This window comes from Oncorhynchus nerka, linkage group LG20 (genome assembly GCF_034236695.1).
Source record: "Oncorhynchus nerka isolate Pitt River linkage group LG20, Oner_Uvic_2.0, whole genome shotgun sequence".
Lineage (NCBI taxonomy): Eukaryota > Metazoa > Chordata > Actinopteri > Salmoniformes > Salmonidae > Oncorhynchus > Oncorhynchus nerka.
In genome coordinates this window covers 25,119,994-25,138,669 of record NC_088415.1, presented here as the reverse complement: position 1 = coordinate 25,138,669, position 18,676 = coordinate 25,119,994, and the positions used below count along the sequence as shown (strand labels likewise).

General features: G+C 39.9%; 1 protein-coding gene across 2 annotated transcripts; it reads right to left on the bottom strand.

Moving 5' to 3' along the window:
* Positions 1-291: 291 nt before the first annotated feature.
* On the bottom strand, positions 292-18,099 carry LOC115102125 (TLD domain-containing protein 2-like). 2 transcript variants are annotated; one of them, XM_029621724.2, is made up of 6 exons: positions 17,868-18,099; positions 14,908-15,129; positions 2,890-3,048; positions 2,683-2,778; positions 2,459-2,532; positions 292-1,812 (listed from the first exon to the last, which is right to left on the bottom strand). In XM_029621724.2, exons 1-6 carry the CDS (start codon positions 17,946-17,948, stop codon positions 1,677-1,679), a joined length of 768 nt encoding a protein of 255 aa, XP_029477584.1. In that variant the 5' UTR covers positions 17,949-18,099; the 3' UTR covers positions 292-1,676. The 2 variants fall into 2 exon arrangements, with proteins under 2 accessions (XP_029477584.1, XP_029477585.1); XM_029621725.2 differs by lacking the exon at positions 14,908-15,129.
* Positions 18,100-18,676: the final 577 nt, after the last annotated feature.

The following is an 18,676-nucleotide window of genomic DNA, read 5'->3' as shown; positions in this document are numbered from 1 at the left end:
GACTGAAGGGGAGGTATCTTGGCTATAAGACCTTTGTCTATTTGTCTCAGGGCTCTCAACAAATCATCTGAGGGTGATTTGTCGTCCAGCCATCATTATCGTAGAGCTCTCAATCGATTCACTTTGTGTTTAGTATTGACCTGCTCCCTTATTAATAAGTGAATAAAGATGTATTATGTGATAAGTTTGTCTCCTCATTTGATAAAGAAATTAACCACCACATGCTTTCCCACAATTTTTGCAGTATTAATTTAGTGCCTTGTTGCAAACACATGTTTTGGAATATTTTTATTCTGTACAGGCTTCCTTCTTTTCACTCTGTCAATTAGGTTAGTATTGTGGAGTACAATGTTGTTGAACCATCCTCCATTTTCTTCTTTCACAGCCATTCAACTCTAACTGTTTTAAAGTCACCATTGGACTCATGGTGAAATCCCTGACCGGTTTCCTTCCTCTCCAGAATCTGAGTTAGGAAGGACTGCTGTATCTTTGTGACTGGGTGTATCGATAGACCATTCAAAATGTAATTAATAACTTCACCATGCTCAAAGGTAGGGGTGTCAAACTCATTCCATGGAGGGCCTAGTGTCTGCTGGTTTTTGTTTAAAATTTAAACCTAGACAAGAGAGGAGCGAAAACCCGCAGACACTCAATTCTCAGTGGAACGAGTTTGACACGTGCTCAAAATATTATTCAATGTCTGTTTAAAAAACCCATTTAGTACCTGGTCTTTGTGGTTGAATCTGTTTGAAATTCACTGCTCGATTGAGGGACCTTACAGATAATTGTATAGGTGGGGTACAGAGATGAGGATGTCATTCAAAAATGTTAAACATTATTGCACACAGAAAGACTCCATGCAATTTATGTGACTTATTAAGCACATTTCTACTCTTGAACTTATTTAGGCTTGCCATAAAAGGCTTGAATACTTATTGACTCAAGACATTTCAGCTTTACATTTGTAAGTAATTTATCAAAAGAAATCAAAAAGCATAATTGCACTTTGACATTATGCGGTATTATATGTAGGCTGGTGACATTTAATTTTTTTTTTTTTTTAATCAATTCTAAATTCAGGCTGTAACACAAATGTGGAAAAAGTCAAAGGGTGTAAATACTTTCTGAAGGTAATGTATAGAACGAGAGCGAGAGAGCAAAACAGAGCGAGAGAGAGCAAGACAAAGGAGCTCTGTGACAAGGGCGCCCTCTAGAGTTGTAAATCAACGGTCACTGGGCACTTTGCCAATAAAGACAACTTCTCTCATGTGTTATTGATTGAGATTGACCAGTCAACTGTGCTAATCTGACTGTCCTTTAATTGTTTAACTCCCAGCAGAATATTTCTGAAGTAATCCAAATCTCCACAGAATGATACAGACATACCAAGCAGAAAATAAGGCCAACAGAGAGGAGTGATTATTACACACGGTCTAAATCATTGAACACCAGAGGCCAGTAGTACTCTATTTCTGTTTTCCCAATGCTTCTAAAGCTGGTGAGTTAGGGGCCTTATCTGTTTGTAATGGAAAATATTGAGGTGACGGAGTTGAATCACCTTGCACAGGGAGCCACGCTTTGGATCATTAGATGAGAGGTACAGTCTTTTTCAATTCCATCCACTGTCACAATCGTTGTATAACATTTAAGTAAGCAGTAGCATGCAGTCCCTTGTCTCAGGAGATGGCCCAAACCTCCAGGTCGTTGATTAGGAAGTCGTCAGAGGAGGACAACACGTCATTGTCAAATGTGTCACACCTCTGGCTCTGCCCACGGATCAGGCCATCGTCTAACCACAGGCCAAAGAGACCCCTGAGAGCATGATAGAGCAGGAGAAGGGGGAGGAGGAGAGAAACAAAAGAGAGCATAATTCCTCAACTTTCAAGCACTCCTTTAGACCACTAGTTACTTCCATATTTTGTTGAATTATAGTTAGGGTCCTGGGTTTTGGTTAATTATGTCACATGATCAGGATTTTAACATTTATTTGACACCTATTCCAGAAATCAGAATTAGACTGAAAGCAATTGTCTGAGGATGGTACTGGACCATCTGACATCAAAATAAAAGAGGACAGTTTTATGAAAAAGCTTTCATTTAAAGGTTCAAATCCAGGTCATGTGACATGATTAAGCAAAACACAGGGCCCTACCCACTGGGCACAGACGTCATTTCAAAGTCCAGTTTTGATTTACATGAGTTGCCAACTAATGAGACTTCAACGTGAAATCATCAACAACAGAAAAATTCACCATGTCATTGGATTTAGGTTACAAAGACAATGTCCTTTAGTCAATGATTTTTTAAATTCAAATCAAATCGGTTTTCCACGTTAATTCAACGTCATAAACATAGATTTTTTGTTGTTGAAATGACGTGGAAACAATGGTGATTCAACCAGTTTTTGTCCAGTTAGTAGTTATAGTTTATTAATGATAGCGGACCTATTTTCACTTACCCTCCTCCACCAAATGCCAGGTAGTCTCGACTTCCCTTCACAAAGAAGGAGTTACTAAACTTCCATTCATAAACCTGTAAAATAAACAATGATCATAGCTTGTTGTCAGTTGTTGTTTGGAAACAGCAACACTCATTATGCAGTAATACAGTATTGGTAATTTAGGTTAGATTGAATCCAGCCCTAAACCAGTGATACTGAGACTCGACATGGGGATATCTCACCTGGAGTTGTGGAGAGAAGGAGAAGAGGAATGTGTGTCCTGTTCCATAGTATGACAGACTGATTCGAAGAGTAGTAGGACAAAATGCACCAAACACCTAGGACAAAGAAATAGAGTTACAGAGCAAGGGATAAAAATCCCAGACAGCCTTATGGCATAGGTGGGAAAACTTGGTTTAGGCAAGTAAAAGGCCTCAGCTTCTCCTCACCTGTCCACAGTTGTCTCTGATGACAGTGAGGGTACTGGTGCTGCAGTCCATGCCCCCCATGCTCTTGTACAGAGTGCCCAGGCTGGTGCCGTGTCTCTGGGTGCTGTAAACCAGAGACCAGGGGCACTGCTCTAGCCGGGCAGGAAGATGCTCATTTAGCTGGAAACCACAGGGAATTACACTGTGACATTGCTATTTGTATCACTGATATTCATGTGAAAATTTATCATGACTTGTATAGGGAGCATATTTAGCACAGCAATAATTTACCACTGTACATGTGATGCATTGATTTAACGGAGAATGGTGCAACTGCAGCCTGCATTTCGGGGCGTCCTGCTGTTTCAATATGCTTGGTTTTCTAATCGTGACAGATATATACATTAAAGATATATAGATATATACATTAAAACAAAAATATACACACAACATGTAAAGTGTCGGTCCCATGTTTCAAGAGCTGAAATTATAGATCCCAGAACGCACAAAAAGCTTTTATATCTCTAATTTTGTGCACAAATTTGCTTACATCCCTGTTAGTGAGCATTTCTCCTTTGCCAATATAATCCATCCACCTGACAGGTGTGGCATATCAAGTAGCTGATTAAACAGCATGATCATTACACAGGCACATCTTGTGCTGGGGATTTTATTATTATTATTTTTTAACCTTTATAGGCAAGTCAGTTAAGAACAAATTTTTATTTTCAATGACAGCCTAGGAACAGTGGGTTAACTGCCTGTTCAGGGGCAGAACGACAGATTTGTAACTTGTCAGCTCAGGGATTTGAACTTGCAGCCTTTCGGTTACCAGTCCAACACTCTAACCACTATGCTACCCTGCCGCCCCTAATAAAAGGCCACTAAAATGCGCAGTTTTGTCACAACACACAATGCCACAGATGTCTCAAATTGAGGGAGATGCAATTGGCATGCTGACTACTGGAATGTCCACCAGAGCACTTGTCAGATAATTTAATGTTAATTTCTCTACCATAAGCCATCTCCAACGTCGCTTTAGAGAATTTGGCAGTACATCCAACCAGCCTCACATGTATGGCGTGGTGTGGGTGAGCAGTACCTGATATCAACAGACTGACCCATGGTGGTGATGGGGTTATGTTATGGGCAGGCATAAGCTACGGACAACGAACACAATTGCATTTTATCAATGGCAATTTGAATGCACAAGAGATACTGTGACAAGATACTGTGACAAGGTATCTGTGACCAGTTATGTGAAATCCATAGATTAGGGCCTAATGAATTTTTAAATTGACTTATTTTCTTATATGAACTGTAACTCAGTAAAATCTTAGAAATTGTTGCATTTTTGTTCAGTATAGTTAGGCAAACTTTACTGAGCATGTTGTCAACCAGCTACAGTACATGAAGTAGGTAAGTGAACAAGTGGTTTCTGTTTCCTGTGTAACATCAATATTGCTACACCTGCATGTGGGCATTCCTGAACTTCTATTAGTGCAGGAACCAATGGGATGCTCAGAATGCCCACATGCAGGAAGGCCTCGAATTGTGGGCTGCAATCACACGCTATTGCTTTCATGGTATATAACCTGACCAATCTATGCAAAAAAGGCTGCATCAGGGTATTTATTGACAAGCCAGTCAGCCAATCGTTGCTCCCGTATTTTTGCCAATCACCTCGCTGGTGTGTGGTGCCCTGTCCCTGGGTGTCAGGGCCTCTTTATCAACCTTGTTTACATTTTTCACTTAATTCTGGTTTGGTGGAGATTCTAGGATTTGTGTGCGGGTAAACAAATTATTGGAAAAATCTGTCACATGCAACATGACCCAACACATGACTGTTTCTATCTCCTGCCTTGGTATAATAGGCTATGAGATTAAATAGGCCATGTAGCGCTACTATTTCACAACAACACTGTAGCCTACACATGATGTTAAATAATTTACTCTCTAAAAGTCTAAGCCATTGAGAGGGGGCACAAAACTATCTTCTTACTTCCATTAGTTTGTATGGATTACCTTCAGATGAGTCCCATGACAATTGTGGAGGTCGTTGAGCAAAATGGAAAACACCATCGTGGGGTCATAATAGTTTGTAGGCCAAACTGTTCGGACACTACAGACGTTTTTGTGAGAAGACCGATTTCTGGGATGTCTCATGGTCTGACAAACAACCGAGATAAAGACAGTTTCATGTTGGATAGTCGACAGATAGTCGCCTGAAGTTTTCTTTAAGTCCACAAACAGCAGTTAGGGACCGTCAACATAGTGACAAATCAAAATTTTAACATTTCAATAGCTCTTTAACCATTACTCCTAAAACTTCCAAGACTTATTGTAGCTAACCCGATAGGATAGACACACATTGCACACATTTTTGTTTTGTCGATTTACATCTCGCACAAATTTTAAATGATTTATTTACATTTTTTAATTTCAATAGCTCTTTGGTCATATGACCTACTGACTTCAAACAAGGTTCAGAATGTACATTCAGTGGCCCTACACAGTGCACACCCTTTAGTTTGTCCATTTTCATCATGCAATTTTACATTAATATTCAATGTTTTTCAATCTTTATAATTTCAATAGCTCCTTGGTCATGTGACCTACCGACCTCAAGGTTCAGAATGTCCACTACCCTCCTATATTGCACACCCTTTAGTTTGTCCATTTTCATCTCACACGTTTTTACATTAAATGTATAAACTTTCTAATTTCAATAGCTCCTTGGTCATGTGACCTACTGACTTCAAACAAGGTTCAGAATGTTTAGTGGATTATAGTTATTCCATTGTACTGGATCAAATACATGTTAGCATTTTACATACATTCCTAAGTGTAATAACTTTTTATGACATACTGTGAAATACTCTTGGCTGCTGACTCTGTCACTTTCAGACATGCGCAGAGCAGAATGAAAAGGGAAGGGTAGCTCTTGACTTGAACCACAGGGGTTCTCTGCAAAGAGAGAGTAATCCAAAAGGCAGACACATCCCTTGACCTGTATGCATTCTCTCCTGATTGGTCTCTGTGGTGCTTAGTCACTGGGCACTCCGTTGCTGACCCCATCATAAAGTTTTTACACAGTCTGACTAAAATGCCAGAGGTATTTTTATTTTATTTTTTTATTTCACCTTTATTTAACCAGGTAGGCTAGTTGAGAACAAGTTCTCATTTGCAACTGCGACCTGGCCAAGATAAAGCATAGCAGTGTGAACAGACAACACAGAGTTACACATGGAGTAAACAATTAACAAGTCAATAACACAGTAGAAAAAAAGGGGGAGTCTATATACAATGTGTGCAAAAGGCATGAGGAGGTAGGCGAATAATTACAATTTTGCAGATTAACACTGGAGTGATAAATGATCAGATGGTCATGTACAGGTAGAGATATTGGTGTGCAAAAGAGCAGAAAAGTAAATAAATAAAAACAGTATAAAAACAGTATGGGAATGAGGTAGGTGAAAATGGGTGGGCTATTTACCAATAGACTATGTACAGCTGCAGCGATCGGTTAGCTGCTCAGATAGCTGATGTTTGAAGTTGGTGAGGGAGATAAAAGTCTCCAACTTCAGCGATTTTTGCAGTTTGTTCCAGTCACAGGCAGCAGAGTACTGGAACGAAAGGCGGCCAAATGAGGTGTTGGCTTTAGGGATGATCAGTGAGATACACCTGCTGGAGCGCGTGCTACAGATGGGTGTTGCCATCGTGACCAGTGAACTGAGATAAGGCGGAGCTTTACCTAGCATGGACTTGTAGATGAAAATGAGGACAGACATCCTCCTTTGTATTTGTGGAAACAAATATTTCCTAACACTTTGGATCCTATTCTTGGACAGTTAGAAGACACAATGTGTCAAGGCAAAAACAAAAAAAATACTAATTACTGTACATGAGTAACCTCAACCCTATGGGTCTGTGGGTGTTTGGGCCAATAAAGTGCCAACTCAATTCTACCACTGACTAGTCTCTAATGCCCATATGAATGGGGACACAGGGAAATAGTTTTTAATCTAAACCAGACCTTTTTTACTGGAGTACACTGACACCTAAGTGGGGCTCTTTTCTTGACACAAAGTAGCACTTTACCAGATAAGAAGTCAAGAAGATCAAAAAGTAGATTGTTGTAAGGGTGTATTACGTTCTGTGCTGTGGTAAAATCACAGCTGAAAAATGCCTCTATGTGTTTACTGTATGTGGGAATGTCTTATGTCCGTCCTACATGTAGTGTTGGTACATGGAATATTCCTCAACTGCATATATCATAAATTGCTATTGCAAATAGAAGCATTATGTTCAACAACTGACATTTCCAGATGTTATTTTGACAAACACACTTTAACACACTTTGGTGCTTACAATTCATTCTTTATTGTCATAGACTTGGTGGGCACTGTCATCTGTGGTCTTTGTGATATGACTTTCTTTAAGCACGTACTGATGAAACTGTCACTTAATATTTTTTTCTTCTTAAAGTCTACAAATGCTCTACATTTATTCACTCTGGGATAGGGTTTGATCCTATATGCTACTTTTATTATTGTCCTGTAAGTGGTTCAGGGCCTATAATTTAGGCTGTGTGGGGCATAAAGGAAATGACCTCTACTAGATTAAAGTGATAATGAAATCACCATACAGTTTTGGTGTATCCATTTGTGTATCTATTTGCCTATGATTAATCCGAATTCCATTATGTTTACATAAAAAAGAAAATACTTCAAAATGAGAAGATCCTGCCATGGAAAAGACGACTGGGTGGACATAAAGTGGAAAGAAGGGGAAATAAATTCACACCATGCAGCAGGACACCTTCAGCTGTGGGGTCTTTATAATTCAGGATTGATAGGTATATTTTCAATAAATAAATATATTTTTTTGGTATAGAACCTTCACAAAAACACATGGAGTAAATAAATGGCTGAGGATATCCTGAAAATGTCTGGTCTGACATTTAATTAAAAAAAAAATATATATATTTTTTTTACCCCTTTTCTCCCCAATTGGTAGGTGTTACAGTCTTTTCTCATCGCTGCAACTCCCATACCGACTCGGGAGGGGCAAAGGTCAAGAGCCATGCGTCCTCCGAAACACAATCCAACCTAGCCGCACTGCTTCTTGTCACAACTCCCATCCAACCCGGAGGCCAGCCGCACAAATGTGTTGGAGGAAACAGAGTACACCTGGTCAGCGTGCACTGCCCCCAGCCCACCACAGGAGTCGCTAGAGAGACAAGGATATCCCTGCCGGCCAAACCCTCGCTAACGACACTGGGCCAATTGCACGCCACCCCATGGGCCTCTCGGTCGCAGCCAGCTGCAATAGAGCCTGGACTCAAATCCAGAATCTCTGGTGGCACAGCTGGCACTGCGATGCAGTGGCTTAGACCACTGCGCCACCCAGGAGGCCCTAGTAACTTTATTTAACATGTTTATAAACTTTTGCCAACAGTGACAGCATATAAGACAAGTTATGATATAACACAATGGATGGCTAATTCGTCATACTGCATTGATATTAGATATTACTTATAACGTGTTACGCTTTGTTTTGTTTTATATTGAATGTTTTGCATGCCAACAGTGGTTCCATGTGCTGTGCCTAGGAATGAAGACAAAAGAGTTCAACAGAGTGAAGAACACAAACTGGAAGTGTTGTCTGTGTTGTTGAAAATGTATGCTATACCCCATCCACACTGAAGAGGCTCTGAAATGTACATCAACCAGGGATAAAGAGAAAGTTAACACTGTGAAATGTTTTGTACTTATTTGAAGTAAAGTGTCTGTTGACATGTTGGAAAAGATTAAAGGTCTACAATATCTGTTTAATTTGTCAATATTCAATTTTTATTAATTGATTTTCTGGCAACCATTACCATGGTTCATTGTTCAGTATATGTATTGACCAGCAAACCCACTGAACCCCCTAATTGTTAAACTAATATTAATGTACAACAATATAGAAGATATATGACTAGAGGTTATGCAATATGGGTGTATATCCACTGCACACTTCTTAGGTGTGTAATTGACATGACCAATGAGCTATCGAAATGTAAAACTATGAAAATGTATGTTACACTGCGTGATTTTACAGTACTCAAACAAGAGTGTGCAATATATAAGGCTAGTCCGTGGACATTCTGAAGTTTGTTTGAGTCCAGTAGGTCACATGATCAAGGAGCTATTGAAAAATTTAATTTGGAAAAATTAATGTATAAACATGTGAGATGAAAATGGACAACCCAAAGGGTGTACTTTGTTTACACTCCCTAACTAATTAAACTAGGAATACAAAATGCTGCTCAAATTTCCACATGTTTATTAGCTTTGGAAAGCGAATTAATGTCCGAAACGTGAAATGCAATGTTGTGCGCATTTTTTCCAACATCATGACACTTATTTGGAGTCTGTGGCTCAAGTGGTTTGAAAGCTATTGAGGTTTGAATGTGTTGAATATCCAACTTCAAACTGTCTTTACCTCGGTTGACAAACACCCTGTAGCTCGGCCACCTTCCACTGCAGATGTAGAAGGCCGAGACGCAGCCAATGCAAATTTCGTATTTATTTTTATGTTACTTAGATTGACGCACAGATTTTAAATAGACTACAGGACTATTTACTTTTGAGCATGATTGGCTATTGAAAGAGCGATGGATAAATGGTATTTGTTGTGTAGCAGGAACAAACCAGTCATGTCAGAAAAGGAGACACATGCTCTGCAAATATTATTATGATTTAGGCCTATATAATAAAAGTAAAATAAATATATTAGGCAATACGCCTGCAATGCAATCTTCTCACCAATGGCAAATGGATCTGTTTTATCATTAGGCCTACGTTTGAATGTTTATTACCCTACCATGATTATAATTCCTGTGCATTTAACACCACAATTTCCCCCAAAATAACAATATTTGCTTGCAATACAGTTGATCAACCACTAGAAGTTGTGCTTACGTATGGTCTGAGATTTGCGTGGAGATACACACTTTACTGTCAAATTCAAAATGGATAAATACCAACCTTTGCGGGAAAATTGGCGCACTCAAGGTTTAGAGTCTTTTTTGTGCGCATGCACCTTTGATAAATAATCCCCCTGGTTTATGGGAGTTTGGTGGTAATGCGTCATTAATAATGACATTGGTTCCAACCTCCATATAATACAACTTTTTATTTAAGCTTTATTTTGACAGGGAAGTCATACTGAGACTAGGATCTCTTTTACAGATGAGCACTGCATAAATACATCAAACACACACAATATACAAAATTACAAAACAAAGAAAAATAAACATCAACATAGAGGTCTCCAATCATGACTCTGAACTGACCAAGGGGGACCAGAACATCTAATTTCAGAGGGCTCTGGAATTTGTTCCACATAAAGGGCACAAAAAAACTCAAATCTGCTTCTTTTTTATTTAACTAGGCAAGTCAGTTAAGAACAAATTCTTATTTACAATGATGGCCTACTGCGGAACAATGTGTTAACTGCCTGTTCAGGGGCAGAATGACAGATTTTTACCTTGACAGCTCGGGGATTCAATCCAGCAACCTTTCGGTTACTGGCCAAACGCTCTAACCACTAGCCTCTAACCACAAGGCCTACCTGCCACTAGGCTACCTCTAACTCTGTGGAGACCGAAGTGACCTCCAGTGATATCCAAGCCTGAGACCAAGTTAGGTCATTTCTAAGTCTAAATTGAATGAATGATGATAGATACATTGGAAGTTTCTGCATGAGTGCTTTGTAGATAAACACAAGAAAATGTTGCCCTCTCCTTTACTATTTTTTACATTGTAGAATAATAGTGAAGACATCAAAACTATGAAATAACACATATGGAGTCATGTTGTAACCAAAAAAAAGTATTGTATATTTGAGATTCTTCAAAGTAGCCACCCTTTGCCTTGATGACAGCTTTGCACACTCTTGGCATTCTCTCAAACAGCTTCATGAGGTAGTTACCTGGAAAGCATTTCAATTAACAGGTCTGCCTTGTTAAAAGTGAATTTGTGGAATTTCTTTCCTTCTTAATGCATTTGAGCCAGTCAGTTGTGTTTTTACAAGGTAGGGGTGGTATACAGAAGATAGCCCTATTTGGTAAAAGACCAAGTCCATATTATGGCAAGAACAGCTCAAATAAGCAGAGAAACGACAGTCCATCATTACTTTAAGACATGAAGGTCAATCAACATGTAACATTTCAAGAACTTTGAAAGTTTCTTCAAGTGCAGTCGCAAAAACCATCAAGCGCTATGATTAAACGGGATCTCATGAGGACCGCCACAAGAAAGGAAGACCCAGAGTTACCTATGCTGCAGAGGATAACTGCACCTCAGATTGAAGCCCAAATAAATGCTTCACCGAGTTCAATTAAAAAGACACATCTCAACATCAACTGTTCAGAGGAGATTGTGAAATTGGAGTGCGCTCAATTCAAATAAATAATCGTAATATTAAACATTTATGATCAGACATGTATCTCAATTCATTTAAAAGCTTAAATTCTTGTTATTCTAACTGCATTATCTGATTTACAATAGACGTTACAGCAAAAGCATGCGATTGAGGACGACGCCCCGCATCAACATATTTTTCAACCAGCACAGGCTTTATAAATCACAAATAGGGATTAAATAAATCACTTACTTTTGAAAATCTTCCAAAAAGTCAGTTTAGTTGGCGCCATCGATTTCAGTAATCCACTTGCAAACAAAGGAGTCCAAAAAGCTACCTCTAAACTTTGTTCAAACAAGTCAAACTACGTTTCTATTTAATCCGCAGGTATCCTAAAATGTAAATAAACTATAATATTTCATTCGGAAAGAAGTATGTTCAATAGAAAAGTAAATTAGCAAGGGCTCGTCCTCTTCGTCGCATGCCGACAGACTGATATCGTACCAGGACTCTTTGTACAAAAACACAAAATTCTTGCTAATTTTTGAAGAAACAAGCCTGAAACAATGAACAAAGACTGTTGACATCTAGTGGAAGCCATAGGAATTGCAATCTGGGAGCTGGAATTACATAGGACTCATAGTTTTCCATTATATGAGCCTGGGATCTCAACAAAAAAATAATAATTCTTGGTAGTTTTTCTTTGGATTTTTAGCCTGCCATATCAATTGTGTTATAGTCTCATACATTATTTGAACCTTTCTACAAACCTCAACGTGTTTTCTATCCAATGCTACCAATTATATCCGTATCCTGGCTTCTAGGCCTGAGTAACAGGCAGCTTACATTGGGCATGTCAGTCAGGCGGAAATGGAGAAAAATAGACCCTATCCCTAAGAAGCTTTAGACCGGTGGAAATCTATCCTTTGGTCTGATGAGTCCAAATTTGACATTTTTGGTTCTAAGCACCGTGTCTTTCTGAGACGCAGAGTAGGTGAACAGATGATCTCCGCATGTGTGGTTCACACTGTGAAGCATGGAGGAGGAGGCGCTTTTCTGGTGACACTGTCTGTAATTTATTTAGAATTCAAGGCACACTTAACCAGCATGGCTACCACAGCATTCTGCAGCGATACGCAATCCCATCTGGTGTGCGCTTAGTGGGACTATCATTTGTTTTTCAACAGGACAATGACCCAACATACCTCCAGGCTGTGTAAGGGCTATTTGACCAAGAAGTATAGTGATGGAGTGCTGCATCAGATGACCTGGCCTCTACAATCACCGACCTCAACCCAATTGAGATGGTTTGGGATGAGTTGGACCTCAGAGTGAAGTAAAAACAGCCAACAAGTGCTTAGCATATGTGGGAACTCCTTCAAGACCGTTGTAAAAGCCTTCCAGGTGAAGCTGGTTGAGAGAATGCCAAGAATGTGCAAAGCTGTTATCAAGGCAAAGGGTGGCTACTTTGAAGAATCTCAAATATATTTTGATTTGTTTAACACTTTTTTGGTTACTACATGATTCCATATTTGTTATTTCACAGTTTTGATGTCTTCACTATTATGATACAATGTAGAAAATAGTAACAACATAAAGAAAAACCCTTGAATGAGTAGGTGTGTCCAAACTTTAATGTGTGTGTATATATATTTATATATATTTTTTTACAGCATTCCCAATGTTATTTATATAGATTGTAAACTGTAGTGGCCCGAGTATCGAACCTTGGGTCACTCCTCTATGTAATACAAGGAACTCAGATTTGACCCCAGCTACCTTGAAGGCCTGAGTTGTGTCATTGAGATAATTATGAAACCATTGACAAGCATCAGTACCCAACCCTATCGAGGACAGCTTATTCAACAGAAGAACATGGTCTACACAACAGTATCAAAAGCTCTTGGTGCCAATAGCTAATAAGGCAGCAAGAACTTCTGTTTCTGTGAGTTGCCCAAAAGAAAAACCCTGACTACCATTTCCCAAGTCACGTGAGGTTGAATGATCATCCATCGAGGCAACTGGAGGCTGTACATGGGAAGAACAGTCAACTGACTGGCCAAGACCAGCATGACCACCATTTCTTTCAAATAGGAAACCAGCTGAGATAAAATGCTGATTTAAAAACATTACAAATCTGAACTTTTTTTTGTAACAATGCAGGAGCCTAAAACTACTTGCTTTAGGCAGGGAAGTAGAGCCTCTTCAGTGTATTAACGGTTTTCCAGAATTTAGAGGGATCACTAACAGTCTGTCATAGCACTGAGGAAGTAGTTTGATTTGGCCTGTTTAACCGAGGCAGTGCATCTATTTCTCAAATGCCTAAATAGCTGACAATCAGCTAACGAGTGAGCTTGTCTAACCTTGGCCCAGGCTGGATTTCTTATTAAAAAGTCTAAAGCCTTGTTCACATTGGCAGTCACTCAGAGGTGGGACCAAGTCATTTTTTTACAAGTCACAAGTAAGTCTCAAGTCTTAGCACTCAAGCCCACCCTCTTCCTCCCTCTCTCTTTTAGACCTCCTCTGCCTCTCTTTTTCCCTCCATTCCTTCTCCATATTCCAAGTATACGTCTCCTTATGATAATACTGTAGTTCTCCTGATATGTATCTTGTTCTTGCCTTCTCGAGGGACGCCATTTAACTGGCTGTCACAATCTCTGTACCCTCGGGATGTAGCGCTCAACAGTGCATCCCAATTATAAAGCAGCTGCTTTGTCTTGATGTCCTTCTTTATCAAAAGCTACCACACCGCTTTTCCATTTCAAACAAGCGCGCTCTTCCAATTACCATCCACCGTCTCGCTTCATCTGGTTCGGAGGAAGATGTTTAGGGGTGGGTGTGCTGTTTGTTGACTTTTTTTTCTCCGCTCATACAGAGAAATTAAAGGGTATACTCATACCAAGTATTAAAGGGCCAGGCACAATTTTTTAAATTCTGAATTATTAAGGGGTGCTGCAGCACCCTCAGCACCCATACTTCTCGTGGTTAAGAACAGACGTCAGTTCAACCTCCAGTTTTGATTTCCATTTGGTTGTAAGTCAACTAACCTGAATTCAACGTGAAATCAACAAAAAATGCACCATGTCATTGGATTTAGGTCAACATTTGGGTAAAAAACGATTTTTCAAATCAAACCAGTTTTGCAGTTATCACATTACATGTTTTGGTTGAAATTACTTGGAAATGTTGATTCAACCAGTTTTTGTCCAGTGGGTGGAAACTCGATAAAAACGAGCACTGACTGGGAAGAATTAGTTTTGAACGGTCATCTATGTAGGAATTCCAAGTCGGAAACTCGAGAAACCTATTTGTAGAGCTTTGACTTTCCAACCTAAAGATCACTGACATTATAATTTGACCTAGGTTTTTCAGTCCTCAGTTGTCTTGAACTCATCATTAGTATATTGTTTGGCATTGTTTGTAGTGTTAATATGCTAACATGTAGTTGCTCAGTTGACCAAACCAATGTTGTAGCCATATTTATGTCAAGCTAAGTACTCAAGTCAAGCATCGCAGTTATAATCACCAAGCATATTTTGTTATGTATCACTTGCATTTGGTTAACTTCTGAATTTGGCCACTAGGAAGCAGGCAAACATAACTGTCTTTGAGAGCTGGAAGTCATACCTGACATAGCTGACCAATGTGAAGGAGGCTGCTTTGGTCTGTGAGCTCAGGCTTCGTTGGGTCCTCCGAGCTGAGGTAGTCTAAATCCTGCCTGTCTGAAAGGCACCGTCTTTGTGTATGAAGACTGTCCACTTCGACAATCTCAAAATCTTTTTCCTGATTCTCTTCATCCCTACTATTGATCCGCTGGAATGAGGGTGAGGCCTGTCTGACACGGTTGACCTGTGTGACACACACACACACACAAACACACACACACACACACACACACACACACACACACACACACACACACACACACACACACACACACACACACACACACACACACACACACACACACACACACACACACACACACACACACACACACACCTGGTGAGAGGAGTAGGAAGACAGCTCAGAGTTCCATCAGACATCACTCAAAGTTCCAACAATCGATTTTGCGTTGCTTTCTCTCTTCTTCTCCATCGCTGCTCCTCACTTTGGTCTCCAAGCAATTAGCCTGCTAGCATTCCACCGAGTGCACAGTGCTACATGTTTCCCTCCTCTCTCTCCCTCTTTTCTTGATCAATTCCTTTATCCCTCTCTGGAAAGTGCTTGGTGGCTTTGGCTGTCCGACACCCATAACCGAAGGTGTTTTAAAACCAACACTAATACCCTTTGTTATTCTGTAAAGGGCTGTTGTAGGGAGACAGCAATGGATTTGTGTCTGTGTGTGCATGTCTGAGTGTGTGTGTGTGTGTGTCCACTGTGTGTGTGTGTGTGTGTGTGTGTGTGTGTGTGTGTGTGTGTGTGTGAGAGAGAGAAAAGGAGTGTTTACTGTGTTTGTGTGTGTGTGTACCCGTGCACACATGCACTCTGTATATGTCTGTGGGGATGTGTGTGTGTTTGTGTGCTTCTTTTACTTCACAGTCTTAAAGAACATTCATCAACCCCGAGGGTAGCCTTCTCTGTTCCCATAGTGAGAGGCTTTTTGCATCCTTCTGCTGATCTGGCAGGCTGCAGTACGCAATCACAGCTTTAGAGTGCTGAGCTTTGTGTGTGTGTTTGTGACTGTGTGTACTTTCACAGTCTATATCCATCAGGACTTCAGTGCAATGGTTTCCCTATGGATCTATAGCCAACACAAAGCCTTACAGTCAGTTAACTGGCTTATGATTGTCCATTCTTTCCTCAATAGCTTGCTCTATGGGTAATGGTCTTCTTCAGTTCTGGTGGACAAAAGCTATGTTCTGATGTTTGAAAGTGTACCATAAGCACAGGGCCGGAATTATGGATTTGGGGTCCTGGGGCACCTACCTCCAGGGGGCCCCCCCAAACAGATTTTTTTGGGAAAATAGTTAACTTCCTGCATTTCAACACATTTTGCCATGGGGCCGAGAGAAGGATTTGCAGTTTTATAATGCTATTCTACAATTTTTTCATGAGGCTGAAAGCTCATTTTGCCGTTTAAAGCAAATTTCCTGATATTCTACACATTTTGACATAGGGATGAGAGTACATGCCTGGTATTGTTCCAAATACCAGAAAAACTTTGGTTAGTGTGCAAGTTATAATCCATAATAACTATACAGTATCAAGTGTTTAAGTGCACTGAACTCTTCTCTAACTATTCCTTTGCCTCCCAGTCCCAGCCAAAAAGAATAAATCAATGAAATGGTTGCCACACGACTGTACAGTAAACAGCTCCCTGCTGTCTTTCTGCATGCGGTGACCTGCGAATAGGGGAGCACAGACGTGCTGCCTATGTGGCACTAAGCCACGCAGAGACTCGCTCGTCACAGTGCCAGCAACTGCGCTTGTGTAGAAACACAATATGGTCATCTTGGCTGGGCGCTCAGATAGACGGAGGTGGGGAAACAAACGTTTGCCAACCAAGTTGTGTCATTCTTTAAAAAATGTTTTTTCGCTCTCTCTTTCTCTACTCTCAGGCCATTCTCTGCAGGGAGCCGTGTGAGAAAGGAAATAGTCTTTCTGGACTGATAGGAAGGAGTGATCAAATGCACAGTGTTCTCAAAAACAATCCAACATTGTGACATTATTGTGTTGTTTGATTTTTCAAGTTCTCAGATTGATAATGTATTTATTCCATTTCCCTTTTATATCCTACAAAGATTTGACTGTTTTATAAAGGAAACTTCTGGGAAAGATGTATCCATTAAGTAATCGTTGCATAATATATATATTTCCCAGCAGTGTGGAATTGAAGCTGTGTCTTGTATAACAAATGAAAGCCATTATCACTTTTACATAATAGCGACATTAATAGAACTGATAACAGCTTTATCATCACCTTGATCTGTCACCCCTCTTTTCCCTGGAATAATGGCAGCTAATAGCATCTCTTTCCACAGAAAATGTTCTGATTAATATAGAATTGACATATCTGCCAGCCCTCCATAATGAATTGACATCATTAACTATACTGGAAAGTGAGTAACTAGAGACAAACCATTCAGAACACAATATTATGTTCCCACAATATGTTCCCATCCACACTGCTCTTTTATTCTGGTAATGATACACAGTGCTATTGGCATATATTATCATACGTCATTGGAATATATTTCTACACACTAGCACTTACCCTATATTGTCGACAATGTCAAAGGACATCTTAAAAAAAAAAAAAACACCAATCACTGTGTAGGGCAACTGCCGTGTTTATATATACACAGCAATGGCTGTAAGAAGTAACACACAACCACCTCTATTTCTGTTTCTCACGGAACACTGAACACACCATGGAAGTCCTTTGTTCTTACATGAACAGTAGAGGATTTTCATGTGTTACATTATCATTGACCACTGCATTCCGTTGCAAAACTTTGATTTAAGGTCTAATGTTTATGAAGTACACTTTACTTTAAGCCTGAGTGACAGGGTTAAAGCCCCATCTAACTAATAACCAATTGGTAACTGATTATTCCAACCCTACACATACACACTGTACTCACCAAGAGGTTGTAACGCAAGGCTTTGAGTATATCCATATTCTTCAGTGATTCTCCAATGAAAATGTCTCCCTGTATGAACATTTATTCCCTTCTCAGTTAATCAGGTAGGTAGCCTAGCCTAGTGGTTAAGAGCATTGGGCCAGTAACTGAAAGGTTGCTGGTTCAAATCCCAGAGCTAAATAGGTGAAATATCTGTCAATGTGCCCTTGCTCCTCCTGTAAGTCACTCTGGAAAAGAGTGTCTGCTAAATGTAATTACACCTTCACCTGGACACACCTATTCCCTCCCCCTCTTTTGCTCTGATGAGGGTGGTTAGAAGGTGTGGAATATTGCTAAGCGACATCTCATTTCTCAAGGTACTCAATAGGGGAACAGCAGTTTTGAATGATGGTTTGAGCACAATTGATAGGTTCCTGTATGTCATTGATATGTTTGATTGCAAGTATGTGTGCGTGCGCACATGTGAGTTTCTAGGCCTACTACAGTTCATGCATGTTAGAGGGAAGGAATGAATCGAATATGATCATCAGGAGCTGCTGAACTTTTACTTCAGAGTTTGATCTGACTGATTTGTAGTATCTTATGCCACAGGGAAATCAGGAACCAATATACTCAGTCAGTTAGGAAAGCTAAGGCTAGCTTTTTCAAACAGATATTTGCTTCCTGTAGCACTAATTCCAAAACGTTTTGGGACACTGTAAAGTCCATAGAGAATAAGAGCACCTCCTCCTAGCTGCCCACTACACTGAGGATAGGAAACACTGTCACCACCGATAAATCTACGATAATCGATCATTTCAATAGGCATT